This window comes from Octopus sinensis, linkage group LG6 (assembly GCF_006345805.1).
Source record: "Octopus sinensis linkage group LG6, ASM634580v1, whole genome shotgun sequence".
In the NCBI taxonomy this organism is placed as follows: Eukaryota; Metazoa; Mollusca; class Cephalopoda; order Octopoda; family Octopodidae; genus Octopus; species Octopus sinensis.
The window spans coordinates 7,710,748-7,732,617 of record NC_043002.1 but is presented as its reverse complement, the minus strand read 5'-3'; the positions used below and the strand labels follow the sequence as shown (position 1 = coordinate 7,732,617).

The following is a 21,870-nucleotide window of genomic DNA, read 5'->3' as shown; positions in this document are numbered from 1 at the left end:
ACACTGAATGTATATATTGCATGCATATGACACAATATATCTTTTGACAAATGCTTATTTGCTTTTGATAATAAATATATATATATTCTTTCTCACTGTCTACTTTTCCTCCTATCTCTCAATCTCTTTCTCTATCCACATTTATGCATACATCCTTACCTCTCAATCAATGCGCAAAACTAATGCTGTACGAGTTAGTTTATCTACAACGCATTGAACTTGCTATAAAATTATCATGGAGTTTAAATCTGAAACAGAAGTACTTCTGCTTTAGAGTTGACTGTATTTTTCGCGACATAGATATCCATGTTTGTAATTGTGTTCAATAAAGTCATACAAAAAATATTCTCTTCAAATACTTGGTTGTTATATAATGAATACCAATCTCTCTTTATCTTTCAGGATAAAACTTTTGCACGACTTTCAATCGTAAGGACAACGTTTTGCGGAAAAAGAAGTTCATTTGTTACTCACCAAAAATACAGAAATCTGAGAACTCATAAGCGGATTGTCGGAGGTACAGAGCCATCGCTTAATGGATTCATTACCATACTGGATTATTATTCATTTATAATTACAAATTGAAGTTGTTCGCAAAACCTCTGATTACAACTGTGTGTGGTTCTTGCTCGTCATCTCGATATAATGTTGTGTTCTTGACACATCTTTGCCCACCTGTATACCTGTATACCTGTATACCACCTGTATACCTGTATACCATATGCAAGCATAATAATAATAATAATAATAATAATAATAATAATAATAATAATAATAATAATAATAATAATAGCAACAACAACAACACCTTCATGCATTTTATAACCTGAAAAACTTCGGGGTTTTTTTTTTTTACATAATAAATGAATATACCGTATTCTGGATATGCATTCAATTACAAATAATATATACTAAACAGATTATATACTAAACACACAAAATCACACACACTCACACATATATGTATGTGCTTATAACGATTCATGAAGTGATAGAAAAGCCAACAGCATCAAAGCAAAAAGCATTTTTAAATGACCCAAAGTCCAAATTTGCAAAATGATGTATCTACAGAAATGACCAAACAGAAATGAAGACTACTCGGTTAAATGGATTAGTTCTTAAATTTTCAATGATGAAAATAAAGCCCATTTTCAGAAAGTCATCAACGCAAACGGATATACTATAAAAATTAAAACCACACGTCCTTATTTCCATATTTACATTACTCAAAACAACGTCTTTATCACAAGATTCTATCAAATTCGATCGAATCGTCAGTAAGCAAAGAATCATATATTTCTGAACGTGTGCGTAAATACACTGAAATACATACACACACACATAGATACATACATACATATACACACGCACAAACACACACATACACACGCTTACACACGCATACACACACACAAACCTACGCGCGCGCACACGTCAAGAAAAGGTGTCTCTGATTGCGAATTCATCATAGATTTTATTGGATTTCATCTAATATTTATTTGATTAAATATCGTTTCATCAACAATTTCATTCAATTTTTTTTCTTTATGTGGAAACTTTGAACGTAAAGAGGATCTGGAGTATGAATACATATGAAATTTATCAAGACGGTAAGTTGAATATTTTTTTTTCTTTTTCAAATACTTATAAAAAAAAAATTGCATTAAAAACAAAACTGTCTTTTAATAAGTGTTGCAGAATAAGCTTTTTTCCGTTTTCATCTTATTTTAGCAATCGACTCTCATAAACTTATATTAAATAATGCCACACGGAAAAACCTTATTCTCATCACGGTTTCTATCTACCTACCTACCTACCTACCTACCTATCTACCTACCTATCTATCTATCTATCTATCTATCTATCTATCTATCTATCTATCTATCTATCTGCTTGTCTGTCTGTTTGTCTTCCACTCTCTCATTCTCTCTGTCTGTCTGTCTATATATCTCTATGCATATATATATATATATATATATATATATATATATATATATATATGTATATATATACATGTATAATATATACACACGTATAATATGTTATATATATAGATATAATATATATATTATAGTATATATACATATGCATGAAAATATGTGTGCATAAACAAATATTCGTATATATACAAATATACATATACACATATATGTGTATATATGCACACACACACACACGCATGCACGATCGTAAATATATATATATATAAATATATATGTGTGTGTGTGTGTGTGTGTGAGTGTGTGTGTGTGTACATAAATTTGTATTAGTGAATATGTACGTACACACATCACATAGTGACCCGCTGCTTCCATGGGGTTCACAGAAACACTGTATAAACTAATTTAAAACACACACATACACACATACACACGCATATACATACGCACACATACACACGTACAATCACGCATACATACGCCCATATATACATTTATATATGTATACATAATTTACAAAAATGCAGGTGGGTGCAAAGAAGGCACATAGATAAGGCAACACAAGCAGAGATATACATATAAGTATGATCGCGCAAACGAGTTATGTGGATCTAGAGTCGACGTCTTGGTTTCCAAGTTTACGCATGACTTAACAATTAATACGTGGGGAAATATAAAAAGTTTCATTCATACAGAATTCTATATGTTAATGTAAGGATTAGGAATGTATTGTGTTCATACGTTCATATATGCTACAAATGCACGCAAATATATATACATACACAGACACACACATGTATGCATATGCATACATACATACAGAGACATACACACATATATAATATGTATATATAAGCGTATATAGACATACATTTATGGACATATGCTTTCGCACAAATACACACATTATATATATAATATAATAATATATATATATATATATATATATATATATCAGTCTATCTATCTATCATCTATCTATCTATCTATCTATCTATCTATCTATTTTCCTACTTATTACCTGTCTAAGTATCGCTCTTTTCGTCTATCTATCTATTATCTATCCATCCACATAAGAGATAGATTGAATTTTCTATCGTATATATAAACAGGGATACATACACGTGTATATATAATATATATATATATATATATGTATATATATATATACATATACATATGTATATATGCATGTGCGTGTTTGTATATATATATATATATATATAGATTAGATAGATACATACATACATACATAAATAGATAGACAAACATATAGATATATAGCTAGATAGATAGTTAGATAAATAGATTGACAAATAGATAGATTGACAAATAGATAGATAGATAGATAGATAGATAGATAGATAGATAGATAGATAGATAGATAGATAGATAGATAAAAAGATAGATAGATAGGTAAATAGATAGATAGTGTCGATTATCCATAGAATTTTGGACACATTGATTCTCCTACTATTTATATAAAGTATAGATACATATTTTTTAGTAACAAAGGGATTTGTATAAATGTCCTAATTGTTCAGTGGCTGTAAGACCTTGATACGTCTAGACGCTACACACCGTTTCCATTTCTCCACCCCTTCGACAGCTCCGTCTGCTGTTCACATATGCTTTGTTTCTTTCTTAAGTATACGCATACCCCCTATCTCTCTCTCTCTCCCATTGACTTTCTCTCTGCCTGTCTGTCTGTCTGTCTCTGTCTCTCTCTGTCTGCATGTCTGTTTGCCTGCCTACCTATCAGCCTGCCTTACCTGTCTGTCTGTCGGGCTGTGTGTTTCTTTGCCTGTTTCTTTTCCTCTTGGTGTTTTCTGGGAACATACAAAAGAAACCTTTTTCTATACTTCTCAGCAACTTGTTTCTGACGTGGTCATCTGTTTAAGTAATCGCAAGAGAAACCTATTGCTCAGGGCCATTGATGTGTACACACGCACACGCGCGCCAGCTCATTCATGAATAAGAATATATTTATTTCAACTTACGTACAAATACATACTTATGTATGTAGCGTGTTAGTGTGGTGTGTGTGTGTATAATATATATTATATATTATATAATATATATATATAATATATATATATACATACATACATACATATAATATATATATATATATGTATGTACGTGTGTATACATATATATATATGTATATATATATATATATATGCATATATATATATATATATATATATATATATATATATATATATATATTATATATATACATACATACATACTTATATATGTGTGAACATTATGTAGCAAGCCATAGAAAAGTTTTTGTCCGTCTTGAGGCTGATTGATTTTCTTTGTCTTTCCTGATGAGAAGACGGCATAATGCACACCTTGTTCCTTCAGAATTAAGAATATGCAGTCTTCGAAACATGTGTTGAAAGTAAAGGAATTGTGTTAAAATCTTCGTTCGACTCCATTCTTTTATTCATTTTAAATAATACACAAATTACCACACAAGAACATGGGGTTTCTACCCTTGGCATGTTGCTTCAACCGTGTTTTCTGACGTGAATTTGCTACCCAGGTATCGATTAACCGAATTATCAATACTAAGATAATTCATTCACATACATACTTATATATATATCTATATATATATATATATATATATATATATATATATATATATATACATACATATATATATATATGTATATATATGCATGCATGCATATATTCTTTTATTCTTTTATTCTTTTACATGTGTCAGTCATTTGACTGCGGCCATGCTGAAGCACTACCTTTAGTAGAACAAATCGACCCAATGACTTATTCTGTGTAAGCCTAGTACTAATTTTATCGGGCTCTTTTGCCGAACAGCTAAGTTACGGGGGTGTAAACACACCAACATCGGTTGTCAAGTGATGGTGGAGGGACAAACACAGACACAGACACAAATACATATGTTTAAACATATATATATTATATATATATATATATATACGACGGGTTTCTTTTAGTTTCCGTTTACCAAATCCACTCACAAGGCTTTGGTCGCCCGAGCTACAGAAGAAGACATTTGCCCAAGGTACTACGCAGTGGGACTGAACCCGGAACCATGTGGTTGGGAAACAAGCTTCATACCACACAAGGCCCTTTTAAATTTTCGTCAGTTTTCTTAAAATTTTATATATTTTACATATATTTCGTGAAGCTTATTTCTGTGTCTTTTCTGTTTTTACTCTTGGTTGGAATGGGCCGCATTCACATTCAAGCCATTTAACTGTACGACTCTGAAGGAGTTTTTGAAAACAGAGGCAGATGCAGTAAATTATTTGCAAGAAAATGGTGTTATCCTTAAAAAAGAAAAAAAGTGCAGTAAATCTAGGTACAACATGATTAAGAAAGTGGTTCGTGAAAATTTGTACTGGCGGTACACTCGCAATGGTTGCAACAAATGCCTGTCAGTTTAAACCCGGGTCAGAATGAGCCATTCTGTATTTTTATTGAAGGTGTAGGGCAATATTATTCAATGTCCTTCATTTTTAAAATGTTAGAGCTTAGTGTGATGAAGATTTGGTTGTTATTTCTAGCAAATTGAATAACCACACAGAGATTACCTCGTTGGCTAATTTGATGATGTGTATAAGTAAACAAAAACTAAAAGAAAAGGATCTTCATCTGTTTCTAGGATGATCACTCCAGTTGTGTGATCAACCGAACTGGTTACACATTCAACTGATACTTATTTTACCAACCCTCAAAGGATGAAAGGCAAAGTCAGCCTAGGTGGAATTTGAACTCAGAATGGGCTAATGACTCTGTCAGCTTGTAGTCTTATGGTTACACATTATAGTAACATATAACTGGCTGAGTATACAACAGCACACATATACCCACAACATTATCCATAAGTAGAATCAGCACAACCCAATGAGACATGGCTAGGCCTTTTGGATTACAGGTGCAGGATCTAATTAAAGTGTAGTTGGCTGAATATTCCATAGATATCTGTGGCCTTAATGTAATTCTGGAACAGAATCAGTGTGACATAGCCAGAGTTTCAACTATTAAGAAAAAATACACAATTCGCTGAATAAATTGTGGAAGATCACAACAAAATAAAACTAAATATCAAATGAATAATTTTATTGTCAGGGAGCTATGGGCCGATGTGGGTCGCATTCCCCCTTATTGGTTACATATTTGATGTGAGACCAGGTTGGCTTTTTAAGTTAGTTGTACTTCATTTGGCAGGGTTCCGCACAGTCTCTATTTAGCCAGTTTTACTACCAAATCTTTGGCCACTTGACAGATTAACTATTAAGTCACTCACAGACGTGCTCCAGCCTCTGATGCCCAGACGTTGTGTCCCCTTTCTCTGTCATTTCTACTGCTACTATATGGCTTCTGCTCCTTGCAGCTAGCTGAGCTCACCTCACCTCCTCTCAAACATTCCCATCCCACTTTCCTCTTCTCTTATCATCTCTCTTATGTCCACCCACCCCTACTTACAAGTCCTCACATTTAGTACTCTGCTCCTCAGTCCATCCTCCCCAAAATGGTTCCCCTCTGGAAATCCCATCTGCTCATAACTTTCCCACAGGTGTTGGTTTAGAAAGGTTCACAAGGAACATCAATGTCATTAATCATTAACCTCACTCATCTAGATGGTCCGTGAAGGGCATGGGCACTGTCCCTTCTTTAAGACCCAAAACTAGGCTAAAAATACTTGGGGTTGGATTGAACTCAACACTAACATGTCAGGATTATGAAGTGATCTTGTTAATCAGCTGGTCATGTGCACCTCCCCCACTCCTGCCTGAGGTGTAGAGTTAAAACTGTACATATGGTGGGCATATTGGTAGGTTTTGGTCCAGCTAAGGTAGGAATAATAAACTCTGTGGAGGAGCTGAAGCTGGCAGAATAAATAAGAATAGTTATTTCCTAAATGACACAGAAGGAAAAAAAGGGCACAGAATTGAGGGATGGGATGTGAAAGACAAATTTTGAGGAAATTTTCCATTATATGAAACGAAAAAGGACTAAAAACAAAATGAAAGAAACCTGCTCACCTCACTTTTCCTTTTCCGTGAGGTATGGAACTTTGAAGGACTGTTGTTCCAAAAGTTCTGTCCAGAATGGATGGAGTGCCAGACTAAATACTTTGTTCTATATTTCAACTGGAATGGGATGAAAGCACTCTGTCGGTTACGACGACGAGGGTTCCGGTTGATCCGAATCAACGGAACAGCCTGCTCGTGAAATTAACGTGTAAGTGGCTGAGCACTCCACAGACACGTGTACCCTTAACGTAGTTCTCGGAGATGTTCAGCGTGACACAGAGAGTGACAAGGCCGGCCCTTTGAAATACAGGTACAACAGAAACATGAAGTAAGAGAAAGTTGTGGTGAAAGAGTACAGCAGGGATCACCACCATCCCTGCCAGAGCCTCGTGGAGATTTTAGGTGTTTTCGCTCAATAAACACTCACAACGCCCGGTCTGGGAATCGAAACCGCGATCCTATGACCTCGAGTCCGCTGCCCTAACCACTGGGCCATTTCGCCTCCATTATCATTCAACTACGTTAGTAGTTGAATAATATTCTTGACGCCGCAATTTTACTCTCACGCTAATTTAGTTCTTAACCATATTTTAAAATGTTAACATTTTTGAAGAGGGCTGGTCCCTAGTTACATTTTGGCATGGAGAAACTGAGATTTGATCCAGTAGAAAAAAGTTTACACATAAATTTGTAGCGACGTCAAGGAGAGTAAGTAACGCCACCAGTCAAGTTTAGATCTAAATAATTTTAAAATTTTAAAACCAAAATATATTTATCTTAGCTTCAATGATAGAAGAAAGCATGAATAAGTTTATAGTTTTGATCCCATGCAACAAAAATTTGCATAAAAAAAGTTGTGAGTTGAAATATGAAAACAATATAAGGCAAAAAATTGGATTTAAGTATAATTAACTTTTTTTATTTTAAACACAAACTATATTTTAATTAAGCTTAAATGATAGAGCTGAATTCAAGGAATTTCATGGTATCAATATCATGCAGTGAAGTTTTAAAAGAAAAAAGTTATGAGTGTTTGTTTCTCAAATTTGAGGGTGATAATATAGTTCTATACTTTTCATGAATATGGATCTATAAGGGGATTTTTATATACATCACCGGTAACGTCATTGAGGTAAGGAAAAATTATCAATGACACCGCTAATTGACACGTTTGATACATTATTACTTGGCATAATAGCATAGCCTGGAAAAAGCATGGATTACATGGAAAACTGCGAGCAAGATAAATAATATTCTTAAGATTATAAACCTGGAAAGTACAGGACAAGTTATTACACTTGGAAAAGTTCAGGACAACTTATTACATCTGGTAAAGTACAGAACAATACATTTTTTACTTAAAATATTACAACTAAGGACAACATTTGAATATTAAAAATTATTTAATTTTAATTTACAAAGTGACATTATAATTAAAAAAGGTACCATCATTTTGTTAAAATATTGACACACTAGAATTCTTATAAAAGGAGAGCCAGAAGTACCAATTATAGCTTAAGTTTTATGAATAGTAGAATTGTATATATGGTAGGCAAATTCCTTGTGTAAAAAAATAGTCATTGGGTCGAGACTAAAAATGTGAAGACTTGGTAATAACTCAAGCAAATTTTACTGTGAATTTGTTGTTATAGGTAGATTTTACTGTAATATATAACTAATTTTTGCATTATTATATTTATTGTACTAACTAATTATGTACTACAATTATTTTTTATAACCTATTTTCAAATTTCCAATTATTAATTAATAATTAAAAAAACAAATTTTTTAAAGTGCAAAAATTATTTTAATTGGGTTATCTTTTATTTTTAATAAAAGTAACAAGTAATAAAAAATACAAGTAATAACTCGTAATGAAATTTTTAGTTTTAATAAAAGCTAATATTTTCTAAATCTAAATATTTTATTTGAAATTTTATTCTTAGCTGCAATATTTTAAGTAAACTTTTCTTGTTCTGTACTTTTCCAAGTTTAATAACTTGTCCTGTACTTTTCTAGGTTTACAATCGTAAGAATATTATTTTCCTTGCTCGCATTTTTCCACGTAATTTAGTTATGTTCCTCTGCATTCTGAGTTCAAATCCTACGAAAGTAAATTTTACCTGTAATCCAACAGGTATCAGTAAAATTAATTACACTAGAATAGCTTGCCAATAACAACACATTTCTCCATTCTTTTTGATTATCTTTATTCTTCTATTGGAAAAGAGGATTATCACATACACTCTTTTTTCCTTTGTTTTTGTACAAGTGCATTATAGATGCATCTTTGAACTGCTGGGGAACAGATCCAGTTTCCCAGATCAAAGAGATCAATTTGCACAGCTTACTTACAAGTTGTCTGCTACCATGCTTATACAGCTCTATAGGAATATCGTCTTATCCAAGAGCTTTACCATTGGAAATTTTTTAGCAGCAGTACTTATCTCTTCCAAGGAAGGATTTCCACAATCACATATGTATCAATGATGTACACAAATACATGGCAGGTATACATAATACTGAAATACGCAACCCATATTAATTCTGTGTGTAGAAGTCAATGGCTTCATAAAATACAACTGTAAATACAACTGGAACAAACACATACAGACAAATATATTAATATAACAAATTTTAAAAACTAATAAAAACATACAAAACACTATATAAATCAATGAAGAAACAAAACAAAAGATGATACATGTTGACTTTATTGGGTATTTATCTTTATTTAGAAACCTATAATGAACATGTCATTTCATTGACGCTAAACTATAAATTTCACAGGGTACAACCTTAAAGTTGACACTGCTTCAACGCAGGAAATTTCTCTCTCATTATTGGCCACAAATACATGTTTTTTTAAAATTTTTATACGTCTGTAACTTTTTCGTCAAAGTTTTTCTCCACAAGTTCATGGTTTCACAGGAATAATCGTGGAAAACTGCATCAATATAACCAATTTTCAGATGTTTTATTTCCTTTTAAAAATACAGATTTGGTGATTGAAACATATTAGATACACACACACACACACACACACACACACAACACACACACACACACTCAAACACACACACACACACACACACACACGCACACATATATATATATATAATACGCGCATACTTTTTTAATGCAAATTTCTGTTCTAGTTCGAAACAATTCGTTTTTCTTAGTAATTATATTTAATATATACGTACCATATATATACATATTAGCCACTTGGGCTCTAGCACACATTACCAACAGTAATTATATACGGGGCATATAATACGATGTAGTGCAACATTTAGTGTATAGACACATTAACACGGTCACAAAAAGACAAACTACCAACAAAAATGCCGTCCATTACGTCAGATCATATCCACAACTACGATCCTCTTCCCCAAAGTGGAGCCTCCAGTCTTTCTCACGAAGTCCACCATAGTTTTCAGGAAGCGCCCCCTTAGCTGCCGATATATCGCTGACGAGTTTTTAGTAATCATTTCTTTTCTGGCAGCTTCTGAGTTTCCAGTGCATCGTTTCCGCCATCAGCATATTTTTTTGTCTTGTTCACTTTTCTATTTCCCAACAGACTGTAAGGCTAAAACTTGTCTATTTTACCATTAAATTAAGACAGTCCTGCTATTTGGGCCACTCTTCGGAAGGACTTCCAGCCTTGTACCGGCTTTAAATCAGGGCCGATTCTCATTTTTTTGCGTCTTCTTTTCCTACTTACCTCAGCAGTTTCCAACCTTCTCGATCCTCCATCACTTCATACACAATAGGATGTGACTGGTGTTTGTCGTCTCTTGCCGGTATTTGTCTTATTTTTAGTCTCCATTCGGAGATTTCTATTTTATATGAATGAGAAAAATATAGAAATTAACTCTTTTGAAAAGTTATGTCTTCCCATATCATGCTTCCCATGGTCCACTCTTGAGTATATTCTTCGAGCAAGGACGCACTCTCCTTTGTGACATATCCCCTTGTAAGCCTTTTCTTTGCCTGTTGATGACAGACTACAATGCGTTCTTTTTGTCATGCAAATCTAGAAAAGGGTGCGCTGATATCGTTGTTGCCGTTATTGCTTTACAATTTAAGTTTGCGTTTTCGCCTTTCCTTCTCTTTTGTGCTTATGAAATGGCGTCTATCTGTATTTATAGCTGTACCTATTTATTTAATTTTAATGTCTTTCTTTTTCCTTTTTATTACTATTTTTACTTTTTAAATTTTCTTAGGTATTTTCGAAAATTTGTAGTGTTTTTCCGAAGTTTTGTTAGCCACACCTTTGTGGTTAACGTCTTTTTCCACTACAAGGGCAGTTTACAATATGAACCACGAATAAACAAATAAAAATGATGTTTTAAAAATATACGAACTCAATAAAATCGCCAAGGACAGACCATGTTTACAATACTGTTTCAACGGAGCTGTCTTTTCAAACCTAAGGTAGTTGGGTGGGCTTAAATATTGTTAGTAAAATAACTAAAAGAAAAAGGGAAAAGATTAAAACGCACCCCTTCCCTCCAAAAAACAACATCTGAAATAATACTGGAAGATCGTACCTTGAAAGTATCTCCCTATTAAACGTGACCATTCACGGCAAACAACAACTATCATAATTTTTCTTTATGGATTACAAAGATCCACTTATGCAATTTAAAATCTGTGTGGATGTATTCTCTGTCTGTCTGTCTGTCTGTCCGTCTCTCTCTCTCTCTCTTTCTTTCAAACACACACGCGGTCACAAAATAGTCAGGATTGAGTAGAAACCTTAATATATCAGGATGGGTGAAAGCTTTGTTACATAGGAAGCAAAACAAATACAATTGAATACAAATTAGTGCATCCTATTCACACAGTTACGAGGAGACACCACCCAAGGCACTACAACACTGAGCACCTTCGCATCTGATCATCTTTTACAAATTAGGTTCTTCACAATTGTTCTTCAATACATTCAGCTTTTAATCAAACTATAACAGGTCCCATATTTTGAGGGGCTGTTTCAACAGAGTTTTCTTTTCAAACCTAAGGTAGCTGGGTGGGCTTAAATATTGTTAGTAAAATAACTAAAAACAGAAAAAAGAAAGAAAACGTTGTCATTATCAACCATCTATCATCTATGGTTACACAAATCCGTCTTTCTCCCATACAGTACAGTATTTGACTTGTTCTCTTTTAGGGCCAAGATTAGAATATGTAAACTGCACTTAATATGTCGTGTAAAGAAGGCCAGGTACTCCATGGGGTGGTTGCTTCATTGTGAGGGACCTCCAACCACTTGGTTTTGTTTAGTTTGTCCTAGCTGTCTCCCTTTCCCTTTCTCTTTGTTACAAATTACTTTAACTTTTTTAGTCTCCTTCCTGTCTCACTTAATGTAAGATGATGAACAAATGGATTAAGCGATTTCATTTGCTTCCACCCAATCTTTTCTCGAAGTTGCGACTGGTAGTAGTCTTTGGAAATAGTGGTAACAGCAACCTTTCAGATCTGCTATTGTGGAGCGAATGCCTCTGATTCTGATTACAACTCTACTTTTTCTTTGTTTTTTTCGTTTTCCTTTTATTCTACGCAGAAGGCAGTTAAGCAGCCTTTACTGCCAAACGTACAACAACAAAGCCTTTCCTTCTGCATCACAAAACTAATTGACCTCCTCTCTGCTCACTTAAAAGAGTAAGACTCCAAGATAGTCTTGTAATATTCGGAATTACTCAGGAGCTGGATGTCCATACAGATCTCTTTACATGTCCTTAGTGTTATGCAATTGTAAAAATAAATCTAAGAGTCAACGTTTGTGCTAATATTACGAACACCTGTATGGTAGCGTCTGTTTGGATAGGCGTATACTGCACGTGCTCTACCTGTCTCCTCACTTTCCTGAAAACTATATACGTATTAGAGTAGTTGTATACTGTCAACAGTCCCGTAAAGGGAATTACACCACCGCTATTTAGCCCTAGGAAGCATCGACGCTTCCTGTCGGCTTTGACACATTTCCTGTGTCCTTATATGTGTCAAAGCCGACATGAAGCGTCGATGCTTCCTAGGGCTAAATAGCGGTAGTGTAATTCCCTTTACGGGACTGTCACGTTATGTTGACAGTATACAACCACTCTAGCGCTCCACCACCGCTCATGTCTCTTTGAGACATTTAGAAATTCAATATTTCTAATTAATATACTCATTTTGATATGTGTAACTCAGGTAGCTGCGTGGATACACATCCTGATATGCATCATCCTGAGCCTACTTATAATTCCTTTTCGGGGGCATATGCAAATCCCGTCCGATTTCCTTTTCTTACACCTTTTTGTTTTGAATATCGGGGTTTCCTCGAACCCCTTTTCTGCATAGATTTGTCAAGGAAGAAAGGTCTGTGTTATGTGAGATACCCCATTCACTCATTTCCTGGTGCAGATCGACTCGCTACATTTGACTCATAACGTCAATATTAATAACTCTATAACATGCATACACACACACATATGCAAATACACATATATATACACACATACACATATGTACACATGGACACAAAGGCAAAAGCGCATACGCACATGTGTATGTGTGCATGTGTGTGCATTTGTGCGTGTACCTATTCACAGTCCAACGATTACAGTAATCTTTTCTTCAGATTCACGTCTGGTCGATTTCTCACGCGAAGCCTTTCTCAACTTTGTATACACTTATATATGCTGTGTGTGTGTGTATGTGTAAGTGTGTGTTGTGCGTGTGTGTGTGAGTGTGTGTGTATACATACATACATGTTTAAATATGTGTGTGTGTGAGTGTGTGTGGTGTATGATGATTGCTCTATTTTCACAGCGGACTGCCGTCTCAGTAAATGGAAGTCTAAGATCTCTCAGATGAGCGTTCAGTCCCACATGCGGAAGTGCATGCATCGAAGCGTTGGTGACAGACGAAAGCTGTAGCTCACTGTGCACTTCCACCTGGTTTGTTCCGCACACGTTGGCACTCCTCCATTGCCATAGATCTTTCAGTAGATGGAATGACGAGGTGACCATTAAGAGACATCTGTACATCGTTGGATTATAGTAATATACACTTGTAGAACACGAATACCATTCTCTGAGTCTGTGATTAAGACCCAGTGATAGGCCAAAACAAGTTGGACAATAATCATACGAAATAGTAGCATTCACATCACTATATCCCTCTCCTGGAAGTATTTTGTGAGGACAGCTAGTTCTCCGGTTGTTTTATTGCACGGCTTGATACCAAGAAAGAGTATTCCTGCGTCCCCTCACTCGGGTGGATTATCTATACATATAGTTAACTCATAGCTGTGACCACAACAGGTACCACAACACCGGGTCAGAATAAACCTGGAACAATAGTGGCTAAAGGGTGGTTTCACACCTTCAAAACCCTGGGACACCCGGATCAGGATCCCATTACCAAATGTAGTTTAAAGTCATACCCAGGACACACACACTCACAAACGCACGCATGCACGCACACACACACACACACACACACTCACAAACGCACGCATGCACGCACGCACACATGTATATAAAATGTGTGTGTGTGTATGTGTGTATATATATATATGTATATATATATATATTGGCCTGCTCGCTTAGCCAGCAGGGTGGCTTCATTTGAAGGCTAAAACAATGCGAAGCGCATTGTGACCAGCGATGTGTAGCAACATCTGATAGCCTGGTCGGTCACGGTGATCACGGTGATATATATATATATATGTATATATATACACACATACAAAAGGGATGTTTTCAGTAACATAACTTACATATATATACTTCCCTTTCTCTTTCTCTCTCTCTCTCTCTGTCACACATACATGCACATTTCCTCTCACTTGACTTCTGTTCTCCGTTGCTCATATGTACAACCACACGTACTAACACGCACGCGCGCACACATAAACACAAGCACTTACGCAGAGTTATGTGTGTGTATGTGCATATACATGTGTGTGTGTGTATTTGTGCATGGATGCGCGCAGTGTGCGAAAGCGTATCTGTGAGCAAATGCAAGTGTGTGAAACTACGTTTGTATGTGTGTGTTCTTGCGAAAGTATATTTAATTCTATTCACACTATCACCATTAAGATTTATCATCCATTTTATAGTAGTATAGTTGAAATATGTTTTCTCAATAGTAACAGTTGGACTGTAGCGTGATAGTGCTAATAAAATACAACACACAAGTATAGTTTAGTTATTGAAGTTACATTTGTATTATCGTTGGGAATGTCACGGTTGAGATATATTTGTGTCAAATTTAAAGTGTAACAGTTGAATGTAGTTGCACGGTCACAGCTGACGTCTATTTGTGCTTAGTTAACCGTATACAGTCTGTTGTGTCGTAACTTCTAACTATGATTTACAACCTGTTTATAAACAAACAATGATAACAAGGAGACGAGAAGCTGTCGTCAGCACTGCTTATTGAATTTTGCCAGATATAACAACCAAATCTACCTGAATTTACATCTCGTTGTCAAAAAGAGAGAAAAAATCCCCAAATAATATCAAGATGTACTGGATAGAAATCTGAAAAACATATGCCGATCGGAAAGAGCTCTAATTTATACATAAGGCCAGAAGTTACGTGGGTGTGGGGAACCGACGAAACCTATTTCTTTACTACCCACAAGGGGCTAAACACAGAGGGGACAAACAAGGACAGACACACGGATTAAGTCGATTATATCGACCCCAGTGCGTAACTGGTACTTATTTAATCGACCCCGAAAGGATGAAAGGCAAAGTCGACCTCGGCTGAATTTGAACTCAGAATGTAATGGCAGACGAAATACCTATTTCTTTACTACCCACAAGGGGCTACACACAGAGGGGACAAACAAGGACAGACAAACGGATTAAGTCGATTATATCGACCTCAGTGCGTTACTGGTACTTATTTAATCGGCCCCGAAAGAATGAAAGGCAAAGTCGACCTCGGCGGAATTTGAACTCAGAACGTAACGGCAGACGAAATACGGCTACGCATTTCGCTCCGGCGTGCTAACGATTCTGCCCGACTCTAGTACTAGACTGGTACTATATCATATCAGCTCTGAATGGATGTAAAGCAAAACCGATCTCGGCAGGTTTTGAACTCGGAACGTAAAAAGGCGGAAAGAGTGCCGCAAAGTAGTTCTTTTTTTTATTCTGACGCTCTTACGGTTCTGCTCACATGGTGGCGAGAGAGATAAAATAATAAAAATAATAATGGTTTCAAGTTTTGCCACAAGGACAGCAGTCTTGGGGGAAGGGGATAAGTCGATTACATCGACCGCAGTGTTCAACTGGTATTTATTTTATCAATCCCGAAAGGATGAAAGGCAAAGTCTACCTCGGCAGAATTTGAACTCGGAGCGTGCCTTGTATACCCTTATCGGAGTGTGCCTTGTGTATCCTTATCAGACGGGTAGTCATGATGGGTATTCTGGGCTTCGTATATTTTACCCTAGTGTCACTTTGATGACATGCACTGCTCTCTCAATAATAATAATAATAATAAGTGCAAAAAATCGTGTTGACTGGAACGGCTCATGTACTGATAAGAGCATTATCGCTGTGAAAACAACATCCATTCATGAATTTATGTATTTATTTATTTTTTTTAAATACATATTTTACCTGTGAATTTGCGTGTGTAATCTGGAAATGCATACAATGAGCTTCTCTGCCCTAGGTGTATGGAAAACACTCGGCGAGAAACGGAAGAAAATTTGGCGAAAGAAGAAAATAATAAAAATAATAATAATAATAATAATAATAATAATAATTATTATTATTATTATAATAAAATTCTAACTGGGCCCCACCTACAAGGTCATGTGCTGGTTATCTTGATACAAGATCACCATGTCACGCACATATGATTGTGATGCATGTGTCTGGTGTACCCTTATCAGACGGGTAGTCATGATGGGTATACTGGGCTTTGTATTTTTTACCCCAGTGTCACTTTGATGGCATGCACTGCTCTCTCACTCAATAATAATAATAATAATGATAATGATAATAATAATAGTAATAATAATAATAATAATAACAATAATAAAAACTAGTGGGAACACTAACTACCACCAGGGTTTGAAAATGATCACATCTCACTCCTCTGGAAATAAACTCGACTGCTCTCACAAATGAGAATACTAAAAATGGACCCGACCGCTCCCAAAAATTAAGTAAAAAAATAACCGGAAAAATAATCCAGACTCCTTGTCCGGTACCTAATCTATCCCAATGGTAGTCATGAAATGTGAAGGTAGGTGTGCGGGCCGTGTTTGCACTTCTGTGTGTGTGTGTGTGTGGTCTGCTGTGGGAACAGGGACAGTTTTATCTATGAGGGCCATTTTTTGTCTTTACGACTATTAAGGTGTATAGTGAAAAATTTATCCGTACGTGAAAGAAAAACGGAAAGGACCCGTATACGGTACTGTTAACGGAGGTTTAACAACATCGTTGCGCACAAAACGCGAGTCTAAGAAGTAAAGCTTCCTTCAAGGCAGAGCTAGATATAAAATTGTCGAGTAAGTAAGAGGTTTTATACAGGAGCGGTGTATTCAAAATTGGTAAAACTAAAAATTGTTGAGGATAAATTAAATGTATTATTGTTACTGAATATGTTAAGTGTTATCTAACTTCTGAACGGTTTTGCTGCCGTTTGTTTATGTGGTTTGATTTCTTTATCAATCAATTTCTACTAAGATAGAGACGAGAGTAAAATTAATGAGAAACGAAAATAAAACTTCGGAAACAGCAATGCCGCCATAACTTACGTGGAAACTATGAGCGTACTTTCAAGGGAGATAATCAGAGAAAGTCTTGAAAGTGAACGTAAGATCGTAATACTTCATGTGAAGTAAAGTAAATATTACAAATAATCCAGAATCCTTATCCGGCACCAGATCGATTCCAAAATCCAATCGGTTCATGCCAGTTACGAGGCCAAACATCCCTGAAAGTTTCATCCGAATCCATCCAGCAGTTCTTGAGATATCTTGTCCACAGGCAAACAAACAAACACCACTGAAAACAATACCTCCGCCTTAGCGAAGGCAGAGATAGTAGTAGTAGTAGTAGTAGTAGTAGTAGTAATAATAATAATAATAATAATAATAATAGGTTCAGATTTTGGTACAAGGCCCACCATTTTAAGGGAGGGACTTCAAGCATCATCTGAATTAGGTTGACCTTAGTGTAATACATGCACAAAATTAGGAATTCGGAGTGAAGAAACAGTAAATAATTTGAACCAATATTTGACCGGTGTACTTTATTCATCGGTCTCAGAAGGATGAAAACAAAATTGGCTTCAGTGTGATATGAACTTAGAACGTAAATATCCAAAGCATATTTCACAAAGAAATGTCTGATGAACTAAAATTGGATTTTAAAAGCGATCTACAATCCATTGCTATTATAATTGGGTTTAAAAAGATAACTAATATTACAACAGTGTCAAAAACGGAATCATGAGAGCCACGGGCCAATGAGGCAATCTTTGTGCAACCGTTCGATCTACTAAAAATTACAACTAGTCATTCTCAAAGTCACATTCCTACAGTCATTAAATGAGAACGGAAGGGTGTATTAAGCGAAGTTGTGATTATACGAAACGAGAGAGTACGGCCAGATTTGTGTGGCATGTTTTGCGTTCTCTTTACCTGTACACTCTGACACGCTGCATATCTATTCTTCAGGTGATGTCGGCTCTTCTTTCTCCACTTGTATGTTTATACCACGGTCAATGACAACAATACTTCTTTTAGTGTTTCTTTAGTATTTCTTTAGTGTTTCTGTATGCCAGCGATACTTCTTTCGTGACAATTTAAGCTAACAATTATTACTTTTGTAGAAAAGCGGTGAGCTGGCAGAAACGTTAGCACGCCGGGCGAAATGCCTAGCGGTATTTCGCCTGCCGTTACGTTCTGAGTTCAAATTCCGCCGAGGTCAACTTTGCTTTTCATCCTTTCGGGGTCGATAAATTAAGTACCAGTTAATCACTGGGGTCGATGTGATTGACTTAATCCCCTTGTCTGTACTAGTTTGTCCCCTCTGTGTGTAGCCCCTTGTGGGCAATAAAGAAATAAATTATTACTTTTGTAGATCTTTTTTTTCCTTATATTAAAAAGAATTTTCTTTGACAGTTATGCCCCCCACCCCCCACCTATTCATATTCACGAGCGGGCCCCGTGATATTCCCCGTTTAATAAATGTTCTTATTTCTATTTTGACGTATATGATGATAGATCTCCGTGACATTGTTTCCTGATGTTAAAGAATCCGATAGTTAAGGCTATTGAGAGAATAACACGAAGTTGTTTCATTACGTAACAGATGTAACTCTCGACATGAATACAAGCAGATTAATATAACCAACTACAACAAAAAAATCTTTGAATCATAAAACATTACCAACAGAAGCACTGTCAGTAGTTACCTGAAGGTTAACGACATATAATACAACAAAACGACATATAAATACAACAAAATATGCTCGTATCCCAACACAAACTACCTGCCACTTATTTTCATCTTCCTTACAGAAGATACAACTCTTCATTATGCAAATAGAACTAATCGCATCATACCTAGAGATAGCTCGTAAAGAGTGGATTGTTTAATTATTAGTACTACTACGTTACAGAAAACTGCTTATTTTGGTACTTTGGATTCGCTTGTGCTTCTTTCCTGGCAATACAATCTATTCATATTTGTTACACCTTCATTTAAACTTCGTAGAATAAAAAAGAAAAGCTCTATTTTTGCTGCCAAAATATCTTTAAAACTTTTAAAGTGAGAAATGACAAGCCTTGCAACCAACCAAATGTTTTCCTTGAGATATTTTATATGGGAAGCAGTTGTCCACCGAACGCAATGGAGTTTGGCCAAAGTTAACATGAAGAATGCTTTGAAGCATCACCTATTCTGTTTTAACACATTTTGCTGACACCTGGAAACAGTTGGTCACTGACAGGTAATCCAGGAGGAAATATATTGTAGAAGAGTAAACCATGTTGTGTGAGAGGCTACAAGGGTGCCAAAACAATTGTCTTTTATACCATAGTAAACGGCGATGAAAAACTTCATGGCGAATATTGATTTCTTGCATCAGCACAAGGCTCCTGTCTTTACAGAAAAATCATATCTTATCCACTTAATGCTTTAAAATATGAAGTTACGAATGGTTATTAACAGCTTTGCAAAGCTTCGTAATGCCTTTTATTTGAAATATTAATAATAGCTTTCTTGCGTCACCATCATATAAACCTATGCATGTAGATACATTAGCGTTTTGTTTTTATTCGGGGGAAAGGAATATACTAAATATATATAGGTTTAACACGATATCCAGTTTAAAGCTTACTCTTGAGTAATACCTATTTCTTTACTACCCACAAGGGGTTAAACACAGAGGGAACAAACAAGGGCAGACAAACGGATTAAGTCGATTATATCGACCCCTGTGCGCAACTGGTACTTATTTAATCGACCCCGAAAGGATGAAAGGCTAAGTCGACCTCGGCGGAATTTGAACTCAGAACGTAACAGCAGACGAAATACCTATTTCTTTACTACCCACAAGGGGCTAAACACAGAGGGAACAAACAAGGGCAGACAAACGGATTAAGTCGATTATATCGACCCCTGTGCGTAACTGGTACTTATTTAATCGACCCCGAAAGGATGAACGGCAAAGTCGACCTCGGCGAAATTTGAACTCAGAACGTAGCGGCAGACAAAATACCTATTTCTTTACTACCCACAAGGGGTTAAACACAGAGGGAACAAACAAGGACAGACAAAGGGATTAAGTCGATTATATCGACCCCTGTGCGCAACTGGTACTTATTTAATCGACCCCGAAAGGATGAAAGGCAAAGTCAACCTCGGCGGAATTTGAACTCAGAACGTAGCGGCAGACGAAATACCTATTTCTTTACTACCCACAAGGGACTAAACACAGCGGGAACAAACAAGGACAGACAAAGGGATTAAGTCAATTATATCGACCCTTGTGCGCAACTGGTACTTATTTAGTCGACCCCCGAAAGGATGAAAGGCAAAGTCGACCTCGGCGGAACTTGAACTCAGAACGTAGCGGCAGACGAAATACCTATTTCTTTACTACCCACAAGGGGTTAAACACAGAGGGAACAAACAAGGACAGACAAAGGGATTAAGTCGATTATATCGACCCCTGTGCGCAACTGGTACTTATTTAATCGACCCCGAAAGGATGAAAGGCAAAGTCAACCTCGGCGGAATTTGAACTCATAACGTAGCGGCAGACGAAATACGGCTACACATTTCGCCCGGTGTGCTAACGTTTCTGCCATCAGTTATAAAGCATTGCTGTTAAAAATATCTCCCAGCGACTGCTCGTCATCAAAACCATAGGAAATATTAGGAATCTTTATTAGCTGCTGCATAACCTCATATCATCATTAATCACCACTCGCCCGAAACATGTGCGAAATAATAAGGACCAACAGAAATCCATTGATATCTAATTGGGCTTCACGCGATATCTATTGTTAAGCTCCGATCAACCCAGATCCATGGGACCTATAATCAAAGCTACGCCGTTCGTGAATATCTTGTCTTTCTAGAGTAGTGGTTCACAAGGAGTTACTGCAAGGAGTATCTTGGTGCGTTGCGTATTTAAACTCTTACTCTTACACTTTACTCTTTTACTTGTTTCAGTTAGTTGACTGCGGCCATGCTGGAGCACCGCCTTTAGTCGAGCAAATCGACCTCGGGACGTATTCTTTGTAAGCCAAGTACTTATTCTATCGGTCTCTTTTGCCGAACCGCTAAGTGACGGGGACGTAAACACACCAGCATCGGTTGTCAAGTAATGCTAGGGGGACAAACCCAAACATATAC

General features: G+C 36.1%; 1 protein-coding gene across 5 annotated transcripts in view; it reads left to right on the top strand.

The window, feature by feature from the left end:
- Positions 1-819: 819 nt before the first annotated feature.
- The window catches only part of LOC115213424 (paired box protein Pax-5-like), a 548,017-nt gene continuing 526,966 nt past the window's right edge, over positions 820-21,870 (top strand). For 3 of the 5 annotated variants that reach the window (XM_036503613.1, XM_036503615.1, XM_036503612.1), the window contains exon 1: positions 823-1,610. In XM_036503613.1, the coding sequence (XP_036359506.1) occupies positions 1,583-1,610 (28 nt within the window). In that variant the 5' untranslated portion in view covers positions 823-1,582. Of the gene's footprint in view, positions 1,611-21,870 lie in introns of all 5 variants that reach the window. The other 2 variants (XM_036503614.1, XM_036503616.1) reach the window with 2 other exon arrangements.